Source organism: Osmerus mordax, chromosome 9 (assembly GCF_038355195.1).
Source record: "Osmerus mordax isolate fOsmMor3 chromosome 9, fOsmMor3.pri, whole genome shotgun sequence".
NCBI lineage: Eukaryota > Metazoa > Chordata > Actinopteri > Osmeriformes > Osmeridae > Osmerus > Osmerus mordax.
Window position 1 is genome coordinate 2,207,800 of NC_090058.1, and position 19,263 is coordinate 2,227,062.

At 49.5% G+C, this 19,263-nt stretch overlaps 1 protein-coding gene across 1 annotated transcript; it reads right to left on the bottom strand.

Annotated features, from left to right (window-relative positions):
- Positions 1–1,966: 1,966 nt before the first annotated feature.
- peli2 (pellino E3 ubiquitin protein ligase family member 2) lies at positions 1,967–15,411 on the bottom strand. The gene is made up of 6 exons (XM_067242561.1): positions 15,088–15,411; positions 10,302–10,431; positions 7,315–7,416; positions 6,500–6,697; positions 5,858–6,046; positions 1,967–5,131 (listed from the first exon to the last, which is right to left on the bottom strand). Exons 1-6 carry the CDS (start codon positions 15,162–15,164, stop codon positions 4,553–4,555), a joined length of 1,275 nt encoding a protein of 424 aa, XP_067098662.1. The 5' UTR covers positions 15,165–15,411; the 3' UTR covers positions 1,967–4,552.
- Between the last annotated feature and the right edge of the window lie 3,852 nt (positions 15,412–19,263).

The following is a 19,263-nucleotide window of genomic DNA, read 5'->3' on the forward strand; positions in this document are numbered from 1 at the left end:
TAATCTCTTCTCTTATAAACGGAGAAACGACGTCAGAAAGCATCCTGTCAGATTTTTCAGAGGTGTGTCATCTCGGTAACTCGTTCTATCTCCTTCCCGTGAGTCTGTCTGTATCTCTCCCTGGCTGATAGGAGACTTACCCTTCCTCTCCACGGCTTTGATGCAGACACGGGCCACGATGAAGGCAGACAGGCATCCTGCTTGAGACTGTCAGCCGGCTGAAGGAATCACAGACAATGTCTCCGTTTCCCTCTTAGTGTGTTTGTGGTGTAGAGTTGATGGACACCTCAAACACTGCAGACCGGAGAACCTCGACAGACTTGGCGTTAAGTAGCGTTTTCCCAGCGTCTTTCATGGGTTGTATATCCACCTTGATGGGAAATATAATTAAGCGCGTTTTCTTTGAAAATGACTGCTTTATAACAACAGCTTCAGATTCAGCTTACACAGGCCTACGTGTAAGAGCCATGGTTCTCAGAATTGGCAAATGTAACCGAATTTGGGTATTTAGCTCAAAAACTGAAAGTTAATTTCATGCTTTAGTCATTCCCAATTATCAGTTCATGTAATTTCAGTGGTCTTGAATTTATTTTTTCCGTAAATGTACAAAAGTCCATAAAAATGGCTACTTTGTACATTAAGTAAACTGGCTCTGGTAAGACATTGTCAGTTTTATTAATTTGCATAACCCTGCCCCACATAAAGCAGGGAAGCCAACCAGTGATCTCCAAATTAGCATGCTGTCACCTTCAGTGTCTCCTCTGTCATTCAGAAAAACAGGCGCAGGAGCAGACACATGAACTTCCTCACATCAACCGGAGAAATGTTAATTAGGTACCATGGCATCCCACTGCTCCTTCCTTCTCCAACTGCCTAACTGACATGTTATGTATTTAAATCCTTTCATGTTCCCTTATTTTAGAGGAGATGAAGTCACATATGGATGATGGAAAATGTCATCATCATTGTACAAAATACCCACACGCATACATAATTATTCTACAGTCAAAAAATAAACGGTACATCCGCGTGACTTCGACCCACCCACCATTTTACCAGGATTGCTTGTTGGGGGAGTCAGGTGGCTGAGCAGTTAGGGAAGCGGGCTAGTAATCTGAAGGTTGCCAGTTCGATTCCCGTCCATGCAAAATGACGTTGTGTCCTTGGGCAAGGCACTTCACCCTACTTGCCTCGGGGGGGAATGTCCCTGTACTTACTGTAAGTCGCTCTGGACAAGAGCGTCTGATAAATGACTAAATGTAAAAAAAAAAAAAAATAGGCCTACGTATTATTTACTTTGCATATTGAGAAACAATAAGCTATAATTTATATGTTATGGCATTAATGACATCATAAGAGTGATCCAGTTAATCAAATCAAATAGTGTGTATAAATATCTCAAGCCCAAAGGCTTCAATACATTTCAGCCATGCTCATACCACGTGCAGATCAATTAAATGAAGTAATAGGCCCAGCAGTCATACATCCGTTTATATCCACAATTGTTATTTTTCATTGATAAAATGCAATTTTCTCTCCATGTTGTTTGTCATATAAGATAATTATTGGGGATCTGGCAGCGCTGCACTATTGTTGAGGGAATAGCGCCCTGGTGTGGCGGACACAGGGAATGACACCCTGACAGAAAAGAGGAGGCTTCTGAATGAAGACAGGACTGATCTGATCTGACAAACCAAAGAATGATGTAACTTGTTGGCAACCACAACCAAAGCCACACTAATATAATAAACTAAATATCATGTTTCCTTTCACTTATAAAACAGGTTCAGAGACCAAACACAAGCCCTACCTTTTACGGTAAGAGTAAAGAGATACAAAACCTTATAGCAGTGCTATTCACAATTACCGTTATGTTAATTATTGATCATACCAACACAAAAAAAGAATAGGAGTCGTAAAAAAAGAAAAGAAATAAAGAACAGACTAATGTTTTTTTTTACTTCTGTTTATTTTGCAAGTAGGCTTTGGGAGCATCAGTGCAAGGCCTGTATTCAGAGTTACAAAGTCAGAGACAGTCCCGGCGCCGGAGGTCATCACGGACCACACCCAAGTCTTCTACGGGGAATGTTTACGGCGGCTGCTTTTTGTTGTTGGTAGGCTACAGAGCACGTCAAAGGGACCGTGAAGGGAACTGTGTAGGTACTAGAGTAACGCGTACAGCTAAAGTGTTGAAAGGAATGCTACAGCATGACACGTCTGTCACCCTGCTCCGCAGAGAAATCACAAAAACCAAGCCTCTCTTGCCCTCTCTCTGCCGGGCCGTTAAACATGGCTTCACCCCGCTGAGGCAGCGAGCCCAACGGCGTCTCAGCAGTCAGCCGTGCAGTACGTGTGTCACGGGGAACCGAGCCCGTTTGCACAACGGAGACCCACGTAATGTCTAAATCATTTGGCTTCAACGTTGTTGAAAAGTATAGCTCTAAAATGTATTTTCACAGCTATTGATTGATAATGTAGGCTAACTCTTACTCTTCCATTTGGTGGCTATAATAACTCCGCCGTCAACCTCCCTGCTCACTATACTATTTAGGAATAGCGACAGTTGGTACTTTAGTCTACATACGGGCACGGTCGAGCAAGCCAGCGTTAAGCACGTATTTGTCCGAATCTTTAGTTTTTGTACTTACTTTGTACTTTTCACTAACTTAAATGTCTGTTCTCATTCATAAGCTTATTTGGACCACTTAATCAATTTCCACAATTGGATAAAAAAAAAAAAAAAAAGATTGGCATTGTGCAAGATAATATTCTGATCCTCGGCGCCTGGTGAGGCGCACAGTGCCAGCGAGGGAAAGACCAGACTGTTCTCAGAGTTTTGGTTCCAAGTTCGTTTACAGCAACACTTTGGGTTGAAGGAGGCGTCTGGAGAGAGGAAACAGTCCAGCCTCATATTATTTGGTATAATCCTGTAATGCTGCTGCCTGTGACTGCGCGAGGCTATGCAGTGTACAAATCACTGGATCGCACCCAGCACGAGATAAAGCTAAGAATGGAGAAGTGCAGATCGAACGCAGTAAATTCGAGTGCGGGGCGAGACCAAAACCAGCTCACAGGTGTGGATGGATTTGCCCCCAGAGAACGCTCCTAAAACAGGTACACTCTCTCTTAACTGCTGAACAAGGCCTTGTTGACGTCATGAGACGCCTGTGCGGTTTTGCAGCACGTTGATTAGAAACAGATCGAGCCGTTCTCACTGAAGGAATAGCTACAATTCAGGATAAAGCACAGTTGGTAAGGAGAATCCATGTATTGGAATACATTCATTGCCATCATGGTTCACTATGTTGATTGACGTAGCCTCTTGTTTCTTGACTGGAGAGGGGGGAGCCCTGATTGAGCTCTACAGAGTGTTGACACATTAAACAAACCTGCACAGTTCAACCTACTGCACACAATAGTTAAACAAGAGAAAAATATATTAACATTTTCATTAGAAAACTGTACACGGGCCTCAGTGTAGTAAAATACTTCTTAAAAAGATAAAAATGTGGAAAGGGACCCCCATATCGGCTTTCATATCTTTATACTTACATTGTATTTAAAATTCGAACCCTACGCCTTCAACAAAATAGCTTCTTTTTTTTTTATAGTCTAGCAAAAAAATATTCCCAAGATTCACTGGGATTCCTAGGCACTGGGATACATCTATGTACACACAGAGAAAGTTTTGTGTTGACTTTAGTCTGAGGTCAGTTCTCCAAGCTAACAGACAGGTCAGTGCCCAGGTTCCATGTTCTTTAGGGCCTTGCAGCCTGTTCCACCAGATGAGCGTCGCAGGCTAGCTCTGACCTTCTCACAGCCAACAGGCCAGCTGTCGGGCAATGCAGGAATCATTCATCTCAAAGCCAGCAGGAACCAGCGTGGTGAATCCCAGACCAGCCCTGTCCACTGGAAGAATCCCAGACCGGCCCTGTCCACTGGAAGAATCCCAGACCGGCCCTGTCCACTGGAAGAATCCCAGACCGGCCCTGTCCACTGGAACAATCCCAGACCGGCCCTGTCCACTGGAACAATCCCAGACCGGCCCTGTCCACTGGAAGAAGATGGGACTGACGTGATGGTTCATGACGGGTAGTCCAAACAACTCTCTCTCACCCCTTATTTCATAGCCCTTGTACTTGAAATGAGCAGCATCATCAGCAAAAAAGAAAAAGAGGTTTCAGCTCTGTTGAAAACGAAAAACTAACGGCTGTGTGACAGTTCAGTTGAGAGGGTTTGGTTGTCCAGCCTCAAGTCAAGTGTGTTCCACATCTGTGTGTTGCGTTTGTCCCCGCGGCCCTCCAAAGACCCAGAGGAAGTCCAAGTCAAACACAGTGTTATGGACCGCTGCCTCTGGGTAAAGCTGCACAGAGCCTTGGCCCACACAGAGGTTGTGCACACCACTGTCCAGCTTGCCTGAGGAGGCCTGGATCCCCACCACAGTCACGTGATCCCAAAAAAAAAAAACAGAAAAAAAACAAACAAAAGGAAACGGGAACAGTTTCACAGCATGTTGGCGCTCCTGCCCTCCTGCCGACAGACCCCCCGCGGATCAGTCGATGGGTCCCTGGAAGATGAGCTTGGCGCAGCCCTGGGTGAGGCTGAGCTGGGTGGCGCAGAAGGGGCAGGCGGCGTGGAAGGCGTGCGTGCCGTGGGGCAGCGGGATCTCCGCCCAGTACTTGGCCGACTTCTCCGAGCACACGTGTCCACAGGGCACGAAGGCATGAGTAGGAGCCCCCGTGTCCACGTAGAAGGCCGGCTCGCAGCCCAGCCACAGGGCCACGTACGGCCCCACCGTCCGGCACATGGGGCACTCCCGCTGGGCGTTGGGCTCCTGCTCCGACCGGTGGCCCCAGTCGTGGTAGCCGTGGACGTGGCCGCACGCCAGGTACACCCAGGGCTGCTTGTCCTCCAGGGAGGGCAGGGCACGGCTGCGCTGCAGGCTGGGGAAGGCCAGGGTGTTGAGGCCCACGGGGCACTGCGGACGCCCTGCGTTGATCTCCTGCCGCAGGGCCTCCAGGTGCTTCTGGGTGGGGGTGTGGAAGAGGCCGTCGGCCGTGCGCCACAGCAAGGTGGCTCCGCACAGGTCTACCAGGGAGCCGTCCAGCAGGACGTTGCTCTCTGTCTCCACCTGCAGGGGGAGCCGGGCGGCGCAGCACGTTAGAAGAGCACAGAGGAAGTCCTGCTACTCGCAGAGGCTGGGGACGCTGGCTAGTCTGGAAACAGGTTGGGTGTCTTTGGAGATTATATACTTCACGCGTGAAGGGAAATCTGAGTCAGGTGGATAATGAGTGGTTTGTTGTGGGGAGGGTGTTTACTCTGAGGGCACACATGTCATCTGCTGAATATAATGCTGAGTCTATTCAGGAGGTGCATCTTAAGGACCTGCTGTGGGACTACAGATGTGAATGAGCTGACGGTGCATCAAAAGATGACATTTACGGTTTTAACTACAGATGGTCCCTTTTAAAAAGATCAATAACATACAAATCTACGTTTAAGTGGTCTCCCTTGTTAAATTAGCTTTGATGTTTGTTTAAAGAACAATAGATGCTGGATGAGTGTGTGAGAGGATGAGTGTGTGAGAGGATGAGTGTGAGGGGATGAATGTGAGAGGATGAGTGTGAGACGATGAGTGTGTGAGAGGATGAGTGTGAGAGGATGAGTGTGTGAGAGGATGAGTGTGAGGGGATGAATGTGAGAGGATGAGTGTGTGAGAGGATGAGTGTGAGGGGATGAATGTGAGAGGATGAATGTGTGAGAGGATGAGTGTGTGAGAGGATGAGTGTGAGAGGATGAGTGTGTGAGAGGATGAGTGTGTGAGAGGATGAGTGTGTGAGCGAGCGCTGCTCCTCACCAGTTTCCCTCTGGTCTGGGCCGAGCGCGTCTCTCTCAGGGTGTACACGTCTCCACACACAGAGATCTCCCTCCACACTCCCGGCTTCGACTCTTCCGTGAACCCGCCCCTCGGGTGCATCACCAGCACCCCATTGGTCGTCAGGCCGTCCATGTGACCATCTGGGTTCTTCCACTTGGCAGCTTTCTCCTAAAAGGGTTGGGGAGGAGCAAGAGCAACGTCACACGCAGGCAAACACACACTCCCAGGCAAACACACACACACAGGCTCCTTGCGTAACGGTAGAAATTGTGTTTGCTAATCTAGTTTGCTCTGTGTGGTTAGTTGCATTCCAGGCAAACTTCCATTTTGGCAGTGCGGTGGTGTTCCAACTTGCAAAACAGGGCAGTAACCATCGTGTCTTTAAATGTTAATGAGCAACTGAGAGCGTCCACATTTCCCATTTACACCCATAAAGACATGGAGTGTGTTCCATGGAACATGAAGTTAGGAGATGAACACATGAACGTCAGCTCCCTAGAGAGGGGGAGAGGAGCCAAACCAGCAGAGAAACAATTCCACATCAACAGCCAACCATCCATCCAACCATCCATCCAGCCTACTCTAATGAAAACAGGAAGACCTCCCTCCCTCCCTCCGTACCCCCAGGAAGATGTTCTTGGAGGAGTCGAAGCCGGCAGCGTAGATGCGGGCGGTGAAGGGGGGTGTGCGCTCGCAGACCACCCTGCAGGCGAAGCGGGAGATGGTGCTCTGAGTGACGGGCGTGTCCTCTCCCTCCTGGCCCCCCGACACCGTGTCCGTCACCACAAAGTCTATAGGGCTCTCCGTGGAGCGGCCGATCTGCAAGAAGCACAGTCACAAGATCAATGAACATGATTGGGTCATGACATAGCAACTTCACGGCACTTATAGGCACATGTTGTTCAAACTGAATAAAAAAATAAAAAATAAAAGGGTCAGTAACCAATTTCATAGGCTATATAAGTTTTTTGCAACATGACGGAATGTTCCGGTTACATTTCTATGATTTCTGGGAACATTCTAGACTAGATGACATGAGACTTGGGTCAGGTGATCACACACAGCATGGCATGTCAAAGGAGAACTATCAGACATGGACAAAAACCTAATATCATGTTTTGCCACAGAGACACTACATGTCATACGTAGGGCATGTAGTGGAACTCGGATCATATTCTGGCCTAGGAAGAACAAAACAGATTCATCTTCTCCTTTCACTTCCTCAATCTGCTCAGCTTGCACCAGTCTGTCTCCACAGATGGGCAGAGGAGTGGGTCTGGGCCCTCACACGCCCTCTCAACAGCCTGACCATGAGGCCCGTGTGTGCACAACCGAATCGTCTCTGGTGGTGGCGGAGACTTCTAGAAACAGCGCTTCATCGATAAACACAACAATCGTTTTTCAAAATGGCTGCCTGGTTGGCGGTTGGGCTTTACCTGAAACATGTCGGTGTCTTTGTCATGGCAGTACTCCACCACCACAGTGCGGTTCCTGGACAGGGTGTAGGAGATACTGTGCTGGCCTTTACAGTGCACCGCCTGCAACACAAACAAAGGACATGTTTCAGAGACTGGATCTGTTCACACAACTGCAACACAGTGAGATCCTTCAGAGAAGGATCAAAGCGCTAATACTGGCGACTGAACTTCACGTTGATCATGTCTGACGCTACATACAGCCACAACAACAAAGGCCTTGTGCTTCCTGGTGATGGAATCAGGAAGCGGGCCATGTGACTGAGTACTGTGTCAAAGTCCACAGCGGCTAAGGCTGCGGATCACGATGTGAGCACGCCCAGTCCCCTACACCATCAGGGCCAGTACTGTTGCAATACCCTTGCTAAGATCACTGCACACTACAGGCCAGGGACTAAAGCACTTTGAGTGTGTGTGTGTGTGGGGGGGGGGGGTTGTGTTCCTGTGAACTAACACTCCCATGACAGCAAACCATTAAGTGTCCTCTGGACTCTGGTCAACAGATGCCAGGCTATCAGCTGAACTGCCTAGAGAGGGGGAGAGGAGCCAAACCAGTAGAGACACTTCCACATCAACAGCCAGCCAGCCAGCCTGTCAACCAGCCAACCAGCACACTAATCTGTGATTTCCGCTTCCCAAACATGCGAGTCAGGGAGTGAGAAAGTGGGTCAGAGCAGCAGTGTGCTGCAGTAGCAGACAGAGAAGCTTGTCTGTATTACAGAAGGAACAGAGGCCCAACCCCTCCACCTGGGTCTGGGAGGGGAGAGAGGTTCCCCTCCGCCTGGGTCTGGGAGGGGAGAGAGGTTCCCCTCCGCCTGGGTCTGGGAGGGGAGAGAGGTTCCCCTCCACCTGGGTCTGGGAGGGGAGAGAGGTTCCCCTCCACCTGGGTCTGGGAGGGGTGAGAGGTTCTCCTCAACCTGGGTCTGGGAGGGGTGAGAGGTTCCTCTCCACCTGGGTCTGGGAGGGGAGAGGTTCTCCTCCACCTGGGTCTGGGAGGGGAGAGAGGTTCCCCTCCACCTGGGTCTGGGAGGGGAGAGAGGTTCTCCTCCACCTGGGTCTGGGAGGGGAGAGAGGTTCCCCTCCACAATTGAGATCAAGCGCGCAGATTAGAGAGCAGAGGCAGGGTCTGAATGTGGGGCTGTCTGGGTGGCAGAGGCACCGGCAGGGTCTGAATGGGGGGCTGTCTGGGTGGCAGAGGCACCGGCAGGGTCTGAATGGGGGGCTGTCTGGGTGGCAGAGATCAGCTGTGCTCATTATCTGCCGTGAGCACCAGGGTGCCGTCACGTGTGCCCCACTCAGCCTGCTCACAGCTCATATGGGAACACTGCTATGGGGGGGAGACGAGGCTTGTAGAGAGGGGGAGGGAGGGGGAGGGAGAAAATACACGTAGGGGGGGGGGGGGGTGAGGGAGAAAATACACGTAGAGGGGGGGGGGGAGAAAATACACGTAGGGGGGGGGAGAAAATACACGTAGAGGGGGGGAGGAAGGAACATTTAGAAAGAGGGAAAAGAAAGAATAAACACATTTAGAGATGGGGGGAATAAAGGCATTCAAAGAGGAGGTAGAGAGGAAAGTGTGTACTAGAGAGAGAGAGGGAGAGAGATAGAGAAAGGAGGCTAAGAGAGAGAGAGGGAGAGAGATAGAGAAAGGGAAGGAGGGTAAGAGAGAGAGAGAGGGATAAAGAAAACTGAATGAAACAGACATTACTGACTGAGCTGCAGCCTTGTTGTCGCTAGCACAGAGCTGCCAGATTCCACCATGTCAGCAGTGCTATACAGCTAAACAGGACCGCCAATGAGGGCCAGGAACACTCCAAAACACACTTCTATTCCTGTCCACCTCTGAAGGAACAGCTATTTTCAACAGCCTGTGTGTGAGTGTGTGTGAGGTCAACTTCCTCCAAACTTCAACCTACTAATCCAGAACTGGTGTTGGCAGAGGCAGGGTGTGGGGGGGGGGTGAAGGGTGAGCAAGGTCACCAGCCGGAGAGCTTCTCCCCTTCGGTGAAGCGGTGTCCTCGTGCGGAGGGATGTGGTTGGTTGTGACACAGCCTGGCGCCGTCTGCCTCTCGGACCTTCTGAGAAACAACTCCTAACCCTTATCAGCTAGCAGCTAGCCCGCATACATTTAGACATTTAGTCATTTAGCAGACGCTCTTATCCAGAGTGCATAGCTCTGCCCCGAAGATAACCATCAACACACGTTCGTCACACTGGGGGGGGTGGGAGAGTCAGAGTGTGAGAGAAAGGACAGAGAGAGACAGAGAGAGAGACAGTGAGAGAAAGGACAGAGAAAGACAGTGAGAGAGACAGTGAGAGACAGTGAGAGAAAGGACAGAGAAAGACAGTGAGAGAGACAGAGACAGAGAGAGTGAGAGAAAGGACAGAGAGAGACACAGTGAGAGGGAGAGAAAGGACAGAGAGAGAGAGAGAGAGAGACAGAGATAGATAGGGAGAGACAGAGATAGAGAGACAGAGAGACAGAGTGAGAGAGACAGAGAGTGAGAGAGAGAGACAGAGAGACAAAGAGAGAGAGTAACCCAACCCCATAAGGCCTTGGAGCCAGGGGAGTGAAACGAGAAGGAGAAGTGTTTTGGTTTTGAAGTGAGCGCCTGTGAGAAGTGCCGACGTCAGCACACCCTCCGGCTTGTTTGGCCATCTTTGCTAGGAGACCAGAGTCAGGAATGTGAGAGGACATACATGCAGTCCTGGAACTGGCCATTCCTGGCAGACACTCTCCCCAAGACAACAGCTAGGAGGAGGGGCTTACACCAGCAGCTTACCTACTAGACAACGACACACCAACCCATAGAAAACAAATGCTTGTTTTCGCTGACTACAATGGCTCCTTCAGGTGATTGCTTACACAGACTCTGGACAGGTGCATGAATCAACACCGGTGTCTGTTGACGTTTCTTGAAATCACACCTTGTTCCTGATGTGTTTACCTTGCTGGCCTGGGGAGTGGTCAGGATGTGGACGGTGCTGGGTTTGACGCCGTTGGCCTTCGTCCTTCTGTAGAGAGCAAACCTGCTTTTCCTTCGACCGCGGTCCCCGTTGGGCAGGGAGCCATTGTACCTGAGACATTGATATAGAGAGAGAGATACAGAGAGACAGGGAGAGAGAGAGATACAGAGAGAGACAGAGAGAGAGAGAGATACAGAGAGAGAGATACAGAGAGAGACAGGGAGAGAAAGAGAGATACAGAGAGAGACAGGGAGAGAGAGAGATACAGAGAGAGACAGAGAGATACAGAGAGACAGGGGGAGAGAGAGAGAGAGAGATACAGAGAGACAGGGAGAGAGATACAGAGAGAGACAGGGAGAGAGAGAGATGTGGACACAGAAAGAGAGACAGAAAGAAGGGAGAGGGAGGAGAGAGAGTGAGATACAGACATATAGACACAGACAGATATAGAGGGGGACAAAGAGAGAAACAGACAAAAAGGTTAGTCTCAGTATAGTAGGAACTTTGTTTTAGCTTCACGGAAGAGGCCGAAACACAGTATCTTTGGGACATAAAGATAAATAAAACTCTGGAGGGAGTGCCCTGGACTGGGGCCCACATCCACTTTGGTCAGAGCCATCATTGCTAAGGCAACCATCCATATTAGTCCCGTAAGGCAAGCATCACCTTGGATTACAAGCGTTACATAACAGACTTTAATACTGGTTCCTGTGTCTGTCGGCTCCTGAACCAGACCTCCAGCTGTTCCTGTCCCGGGGCAGAGGGAGGATGTGCGTCAAGCAGGCTGGCCTTTCCAGGACAGCGCAGACAAGCTGGAACACTGACTCACACGGTTCCACCACATGCCAGAATAGGTCTCTTTCCCCAACCGGAGTGGAACCCGAACCGACTCGATCAAAAATACCCTCCGCAAAATGTCTTCATCGTAACAGCTACTCTGCAGCGAGTGTTTTCATTTGGTCTATGTTTAGGAGCCTTGTGATGGCAAGGCTTCAGCCAGATTCTCTAAAAACACAACCTTCCTCCACGGGTATGGTTGTACCTTCCTATCAAACTAGGGGGAGTAGGTAGAGCACTTGTAGAATAAGAAGCTGTAGGTGAAAATCCCTCCTGTACTGTGGATCCCCTTTGGATGAAAGCGAAAGATAGATGAAAATCATCATACATTAGAATATAGTCTGAGATCATCTTTAAAAGGTTTTTTGTTTGAGGAAGTCAAACACTTCCCCTTGTCTGCCTTTCAATGGTGAGTTCGTGACTGAGAAGTAGGCTACCTTCCAGTCCAGTCATTACTAGTCTCTCTCTCTCTCTCTGTGTCTCTCTCTCTCTGTGTGTCTCTCTCTCTCTACCAGCTGGTCTCTGCAGCTGAGACACCCCATGCTCTCCTCCATCCAACACACATGCCTCCCCCCCCCCCCCCCCCCAGGCCACCTGTCCCCCCACGGCCAGGCCGGCTGGGGAACACATGGTCTCAGTCAGCAGAGAGTTCAGAGTTGGACTGCAGTAGGAACCCTCAGAGAAGAGGCTGGTGCCTCCACACAGCCCAGGAGGAGGCCTGGGAGAGCCCTCCAGCCCCCCGACCAGCCTCTGAGGACGGAGGCTGGCTCTTCAGTCAACGCACCGCTCCCTAGCCTGCATTCCTGTGTGGCTCATGCTCGTGTAGGCCTACCTGATCACCTCTACTAGTCTGATGTCAGTGTAGCCGAGGGGGATTGATTAAACTCACTCCTCAGTACAAGTACAAGGGGAGTCAGATGGCTGAGCGGTGAGGGAGTCGGGCTAGTAATCTGAAGGTTGCCAGTTCGATTCCCGGTCATGCCAACTGACGTTGTGTCCTTGGGCAAGTCACTTCACCCTACTTGCCTCGGGGGAATGTCCCTGTACTTACTGTAAGTCGCTCTGGATAAGAGCGTCTGCTAAATGACTAAATGTAAATAAGTAAGTACAGTCCACCCGCGCCAGAGAAAAGCTAGCTTTCTGGTGGCGTAGCTGTTTAGTAGTTACGCTTGCGAATGGGAGGCTCTGAGTTCGAAGCCCGACGTGGGCGAATCTCTGGTGTAACTACCCGTTACCCAGCATGCCTCAGCAGTGGCTCCCCTGGGTGACACGCGACACACACGGTGAGTTCTTTGTGACTGACAGCAAGTCTGTTTCACCTGAACCTCTTGTGTCACGGCTCTTTCGCTAGAACAGCCTCTTTAACGCTGAGCGGCGGCTAATTGTAATCCCTTTCCCTTCTGACCTGTGCCAGACAGGGAATGGATTTAGAACGATACTCAGCAGGAAGGATTAGAGGCTTTCAACTGTCCTCTAGCTCACACACACACACACACACACACACACACACACACACACACACACACACACACACACACACACACACACACACACACACACACACACACACACACACACACACACACACACACACACACACACACACACACACACACACACACACACACACACACACACACACACACACACACACACACACACACACACACACACACACACACACACACACACACACACACACACACACACACACACACACACACACACACACACACACACACACACACACGTGAAGCATGTAAAGGGAGGTGAAGGCAGGGCGATTCGTTAGTGATAGTCCTGACTAGCAGCATGACTGGCTGGGTCATAGACAGGTCACGTAGGAGCGAAAACGCCAGAGAAGTCCAGGGCTTTTAGGCTTGCATGTCGTCGTCGTCCCCCACTCTCTACAACTGTCCTGTCAATAACAACAGATGATAAAAGGCAAAAAAATATATATAAAAAGCCCATCTGTAACCACGAGGGCTCGCCACATCAGATCCTTGCAGTCTCAGGTCAGAGATGAGCGGCGGCAGCGGGGGTAGTACCAGTGTACCGCTGGGGTCCCCCACAGCAGAAGACAGCCTGTGTCCCCACAGCAGAACCCAACCTGTGTCCCTCACAGCAGAAGACAGCCTGTATCCCCACAGCAGAACCCAACCTGTGTCCCTCACAGCAGAAGACAGCCTGTGTCCCCACAACAGAAGCCAACCTGTGTCCCCACAGCAGAAGTCAGCCTGTGTCCCCACACAGCGTCTTCTCAATAGGACCAGTCTGCTGGCAGGAACAATGGACAGGGAGATGAGGGAGAGGCGGAGGCACTGATCAATCCCTCCTTTCATTCCCCAGGACCCCCCCACACAGCCTCCCTGCTGGCCGGGGCCAACGGCACCATGCGCTGCCAGGGGAGGTGGGCACAGTGGCCCTGACTCCACCGGGACCGGGGCCCCACCGGCCCGCAGACGCTCGAGACAGCTTTGCGTCGCTTCCGAACTTATCAAGAGCAGTGTTTGTTCTCTGGGGGTACAAATGTAAGCGCTCTAATGTGTCAGGATTTAGAGAGAGAGGGGAGAGAGAGAGGGGGGGGGGGGAGAGAGAAAGAGAGGGGGGGAGAGAGAGAGAAAGAGAGAGGGGGGGAGAGAAAGAGAGACAGACAGAGAGTGAGTGAATGGGTATTTAAGGAAGGGGAAGGACAGAACCATATTCTTGTAGGGCCTACATTAATCTTTCAAAAGCACCTAACCCAAAATGCTTTTAACAGATGCCTCATAGATGAAATTCTCAAAGCAGCTAACTCGAGAGAAATGACTTATGCATTATTTCGTACCTTCCCCATCAATCTTTTATAATGACACTGTACCATGAATGTAGAACAAGGCTAACTTTCTACCACAGGCTGGACGAGCAGCCTAACCTAAACATGGTCCAGCGATTGAAACACTTCTGTTATTCTTTCATTAGAAGCCAATCAAACTGGGGCCTTGTGATAGAATAGCCCTTGGGCTCTGGTCTGGGAACAGTATTTCAGGTCAGCCTTTACCTTGGGGTGAGTTTGCCATGTAAATTATTAATAATATTCAAATATTACTTGGTAACAGTCCTGAAACGGTTTAAGAAGTATAGATTTGAACGACTGGAGAGAGCAAAAACCTTCACCTGTTGTGATCACAAGCTTTTTGTGTGCACGTTATACTTTCGTTGAATGTGAGAAACTAGATTTTCAGTATCCACCTAAATGTTTCTGAGAAAACCCCGAGCTCTCCTCTCTACCTTGAAGTCACAAGTCGACTGTGGCTCGGTGGCTTTTATTTTTCTTCTTTTTTTTTTAACAGTACGAAGGACTGGGGGAGGGGACAGCAACACTTCCGAATTCCTAAACCTGACTGCAGTCGCTGCTGCTTGTGTACAAAGTTGAAACAGAGAGCGCGCAGACCTTGGCGCTGTAACTTTATAGGAATTCCACATTTACACGAAGGCCTTTTCATGTCCGCCTCAGGTTTACCATCAACAAACGTTATCAGTTACCTAGTTGAGGTGTTCCTGTGTCGAATTATCGACCACGACTGCGGGCAAAAAAACCTACAGTTGGGCGTTTAAGACTGGGATTTTAAAACTTGGGCTACGCTTTCCTGATTACACACGTGCCTGATTTGTTGAGTTAGGTGAGAGCATGAATTTGTCGGAGTGGTTCGAGCCATTACAACATTCTGCTTGTGTAAACAAATCATTTATTCCTGGGCCATTGTTGACAGTAAAACACAAATTACTTAAAACGTCTCAAAAATACATTTTCAGACAAGGAAACGTGCCAGCGGTTATAAGAACTGCAAACGTGTAGTCTACATCAACACAAACTTCATTACTTTAAATGTCAAATGTATTTCGTTAAACAAGTTTATATTCAATTCAATTATTTATAAGTTATCTTACCCTAAGACTACCAGCTCTCCGTATTTCACTGGGTCTTTGGTCAGGGCGCAGTGCTCCTCTTGACTTGGCGAAAACATGAGGCTTTTTCCTCGGTACAGCAGGCTCCTCTCGATCTAATGCGCTCGTCCCAGTCGAAGGGAGAGTAGACAGGAGTTCCCTTCAAAAAGCGTAAGAGATTACCATTTTACACTACAAATCCCATCTAATACGTCGCGTCACTGGGCAAGTCAGTTTTCCTTTACGAATCGTGGAATTAAAACTTAGTTTTAGAGGAAATTACACCCACCACTAGTCATTAACGTAATTTAGCGGTTCACTCCGCTCTGAAGCAGATACAAAAACAGCCTTGAGCAGGGCGGAGCATACCATGCTCAACTCTTTTACTTTTTCTAGGGGGGACATGCTATAAAATGTCGACAACAAACGTTTTTAGACTTCTAATCTATTTGAAGTTACCTTTAAATATATATTGATAAACAGTAACCACAATCCGGTGAAGCACTCTAAATCGCTATTTTTCTTTTTTTTTGTCAAAGAATAGATAATATTTTAGCTACACATCCCTCTTGCGTGTACCTCATATGGTCGAGGCTGGATTTGAGGCGGCACCTTCTATTATGTAAACAAAGGCTACAGTCTAGGGACAAGCAACATAGCTTTCAATACTTATTATTAACCATTCACCTAGTTAGTGGAGTCGTTAAGAATATGTCAGAGTTTATGAGAGTTGATTTCGTGACTGAAGTAACGACAGACATGTCCAATTGTCTCCAATTGGATGCCAAAATATGTCTGTAAACATCTGTTGTGCCAGAGGACAACAAAATCAGCTGTTTTGTGGGTCATTGTTCAAACTCGCTGTCAGCAATACGGCCTCATCCGAACGCATAGGCTACAGTAAACACATGGAAAACACTGCACGCCTTTTTTCGCTGACCTTTTATAATGTGCGAAGGGGCAGCTGGGTGCAGAGTAGATTGGGGTCTTTTGCCAACGTTCACGAAGTCATCATTTTTGATGATGTAACTGCGGTTTCACAATGTCTGACTACCAGCAGGTTCGTTTTGCCTATGCTTTCCAGCCAACTGATGATGATAAAATGTAAATGTAGTTAGTCAAGGCTTTTGCTGTAGCACTGTATTGGCCAACACTAACAAGCCACAACACATTGTCTTTAACTCAACCAGGTTCATTTGTAACCCTTTCAACCTCCAACCCAACCCCCATCCCAGGACACTTTATGGCACCATTCTCTGCCTGTGAAAACAACCACACAGGAGTCAAAGTCTCCATATGCCTTCACTAGCTTGCCCTGCAGAGGGCTACACAGCTAACGCATACCTTCTTTTATATAAAATCTAACATATACGTCTTGAAAGAAACATTTGACTAAGATAAGATAAAAAAATATATATATCAAATGTAATGTAAAGAAAAATAACTCAAACTAAAACCACACACTCCTATTTGAACCCAGACCATATGTCCCCCCCAATATTCAAATCTGGTCTAAATGTCCCCCCCAATATATTGATATAAAAATGTGCTACTCTACGACAGGCAACCACGCACGCTGTCTGATCATAAAAAATGTAATTTGTCCCCCCCAATGTTTACTCCATGGCTACGGCCTTGGTTTGACACCTTCTTTACATCACTGTCCCTGTCCTGTTTTCACTAGGCTCAATGCTATGAGCTCCCCTCTCCTCCGCCCCGGAGCTCCCCTCCGTCCCGGAGCTCTCCTTCCCTCCGCCCCGGAGCTCCCCTCCGCCCCGGAGCTCCCCTCCGCCCCGGAGCTCTCCTTCCCTCCGTCCCGGAGCTCCCCTCCGCCCCGGAGCTCCCCTCCGCCCCGGAGCTCCCCTCCGCCCCGGAGCTCCCCTCCGTCCAGGAGGTCCCCTCCGCCCCGGAGCTCCCCTCCGCCCCGGAGCTCCCCTCCGCCCCGGAGCTCCCCTCCGCCCCGGAGCTCCCCTCCGCCCCGGAGCTCCCCTCCGTCCAGGAGCTCCCCTCCGCCCTGGACAGGAGCAGGAATCCACCCCGCCCCACCCCCCACCACCACTGGTCCCCCTGGCTGCTACGGCCTTACATCTAAATGGGTGTCCAGTTTCAAAGCGCAATAACACTTTGCACAAAAACAAAAGGTGTGGGGGTGACTCTGGGCCTCTCCTGGGATTGCTCTACCATGCGTACGGCATCGTCAAGCAGCTCTGACGGCTCTGGGGCCTAACACTGGGTCTTAGAGGTTGCAGACTTTCTAATCTTATCTGTCCATCTGCAAGTAATACAGACAGATTAACCCGCGACATTTATAGGTTCCTGTTCCTACGCGTACACACGGCCATGAATAGTAACCGGCACAGCATGTGCACCAGCATGATATGCTGGTGCACAGGGACCGAGCTATACTTGCCATCAGCGTTTAACCAAACTGCAGACTAGGCCCTGAGCAAGCTGAAACAGCTCCGGTTCTAATGAGGGTTTACAGACAGACACACACTGTGTCTGTCTGTTCTTCCACACCCTTTCATCCACAGGGTATTGTCTCCTGTTCAAACCCATTTCCATATAGCTCCCTTTTCATATCGGGCTCCACTCCCACAGACACACGTACACCCGCAATCATACGCACATGCAAGCTCCTATATGAGGACACACACACACAGACACACGCACACACACACACGTACACCCGCAATCATACACACATGCAAGCTCCTATATGAGGACACACACACACAGACACACGCACACTCACACGTACACCCGCAATCATACACACACATGCAAGCTCCTATATGAGGACACACACACACAGACACACGCACACTCACACAGTGGAGTAGAGGATCAAAGGTTCTGTAGCACATACCACAGTGATAGATAGCAGATGGAGGGAGGGAGGGATCTGCTATGGTGGTTGTGTGTTTGAGGTGTGTGTGTGTGTGTGTAGATCTATGTTTAGGAGGAGGAGGCTGATGTTACTAGGCAGGATGCATGAGCAACAGAGGCTCAACACAGCAACTGGATTGCACAATAGGGACTAACCATGTCAGTCTGGATGGCACAGTGAGGACAAAGCAGCATTTTACTTCCTCAACCACCTCTCAGCCCCCACCTCCCAGCCCCCACCTCTCAGGAGTGGGTGAAGCGAGGCAGCTGGAAGTGAACATGAAAAGGTCCTTAGGAGTCATGGGACTGTGCGGGAGACTGTTTTACATGCGTGCGTTTACTCAAGCCTTTGCAGGCTTTGTTTTCCTCCAGAACTCCGAAGCTTCACATGGAGTTCATTTACTTGGTTCTTTTCCTGCGATGGCGTACGAGTTTTCCCAGTAACTGCCATGTGTCATTTGCTGCATCTAGAGTGAGTAACATTTCACAAGAAAAGAAATGACGCTCTTCAAAACCAGCAGCAAACGTACCCCACTGGGTCTGGTTGAGGGAAAGTGCATCACTCTGCTTCAAATTCTTCAGTAAAAGCAAGAAACTGCAGCCAGTAAGGACCCATTATGGCTCCAATTACGGTGAGCGTAAATCTCACAAATCGTTAAAAAAAAGACGATACATTTCTTCCGCGTATATTAAAGTGTGTAAATCAGATCCCAACAGATGCAGAAGGCATGTGCAGGAGAGGGGCCACAGCAGAGGTCAGCGTGGGTTCTGTTGCGCCTGTGGTGTCGCTAGAACTCCCTGATGGAGGAGACCTGGTTTCCAATCAGCTGACTGCAGCATGACAGTGGGGGAGAATGGGAGGAATGTGCCCCCCCCCCCACCCATACCCCATCTAAACAACAGACCTCTTGTTGCTAGCATCTCCCCACCCTCCTGAAGGACCTCAGATGTGCCTCCAGGTGATTAACCGACCACAGAAGAAGAAATATCGACTTCATACAATACTGTCATCCATCACAGTCATTCGCTCCAACTCCCTCCTCCTACTTTTGCTTGGGAATATCTCTTGGACACAATCCTGCTACAACCTGCCACAACAAAAGGCCCTGAGGAAGTGGAAATTGTGGAAGTTTCCACAATGCTGACTGGAGGGCAGTTGTTCTCCATAAGTTGTTATTACAGTTTGTGGCAGCTGCCCCACTTCCTGTTCCGCCCACAGTGGTGGTGATGATGAACGCAGGGATGAATGTCTGGCTTGCACAATGTTTCACAAGACTTGGGAAAGAACAG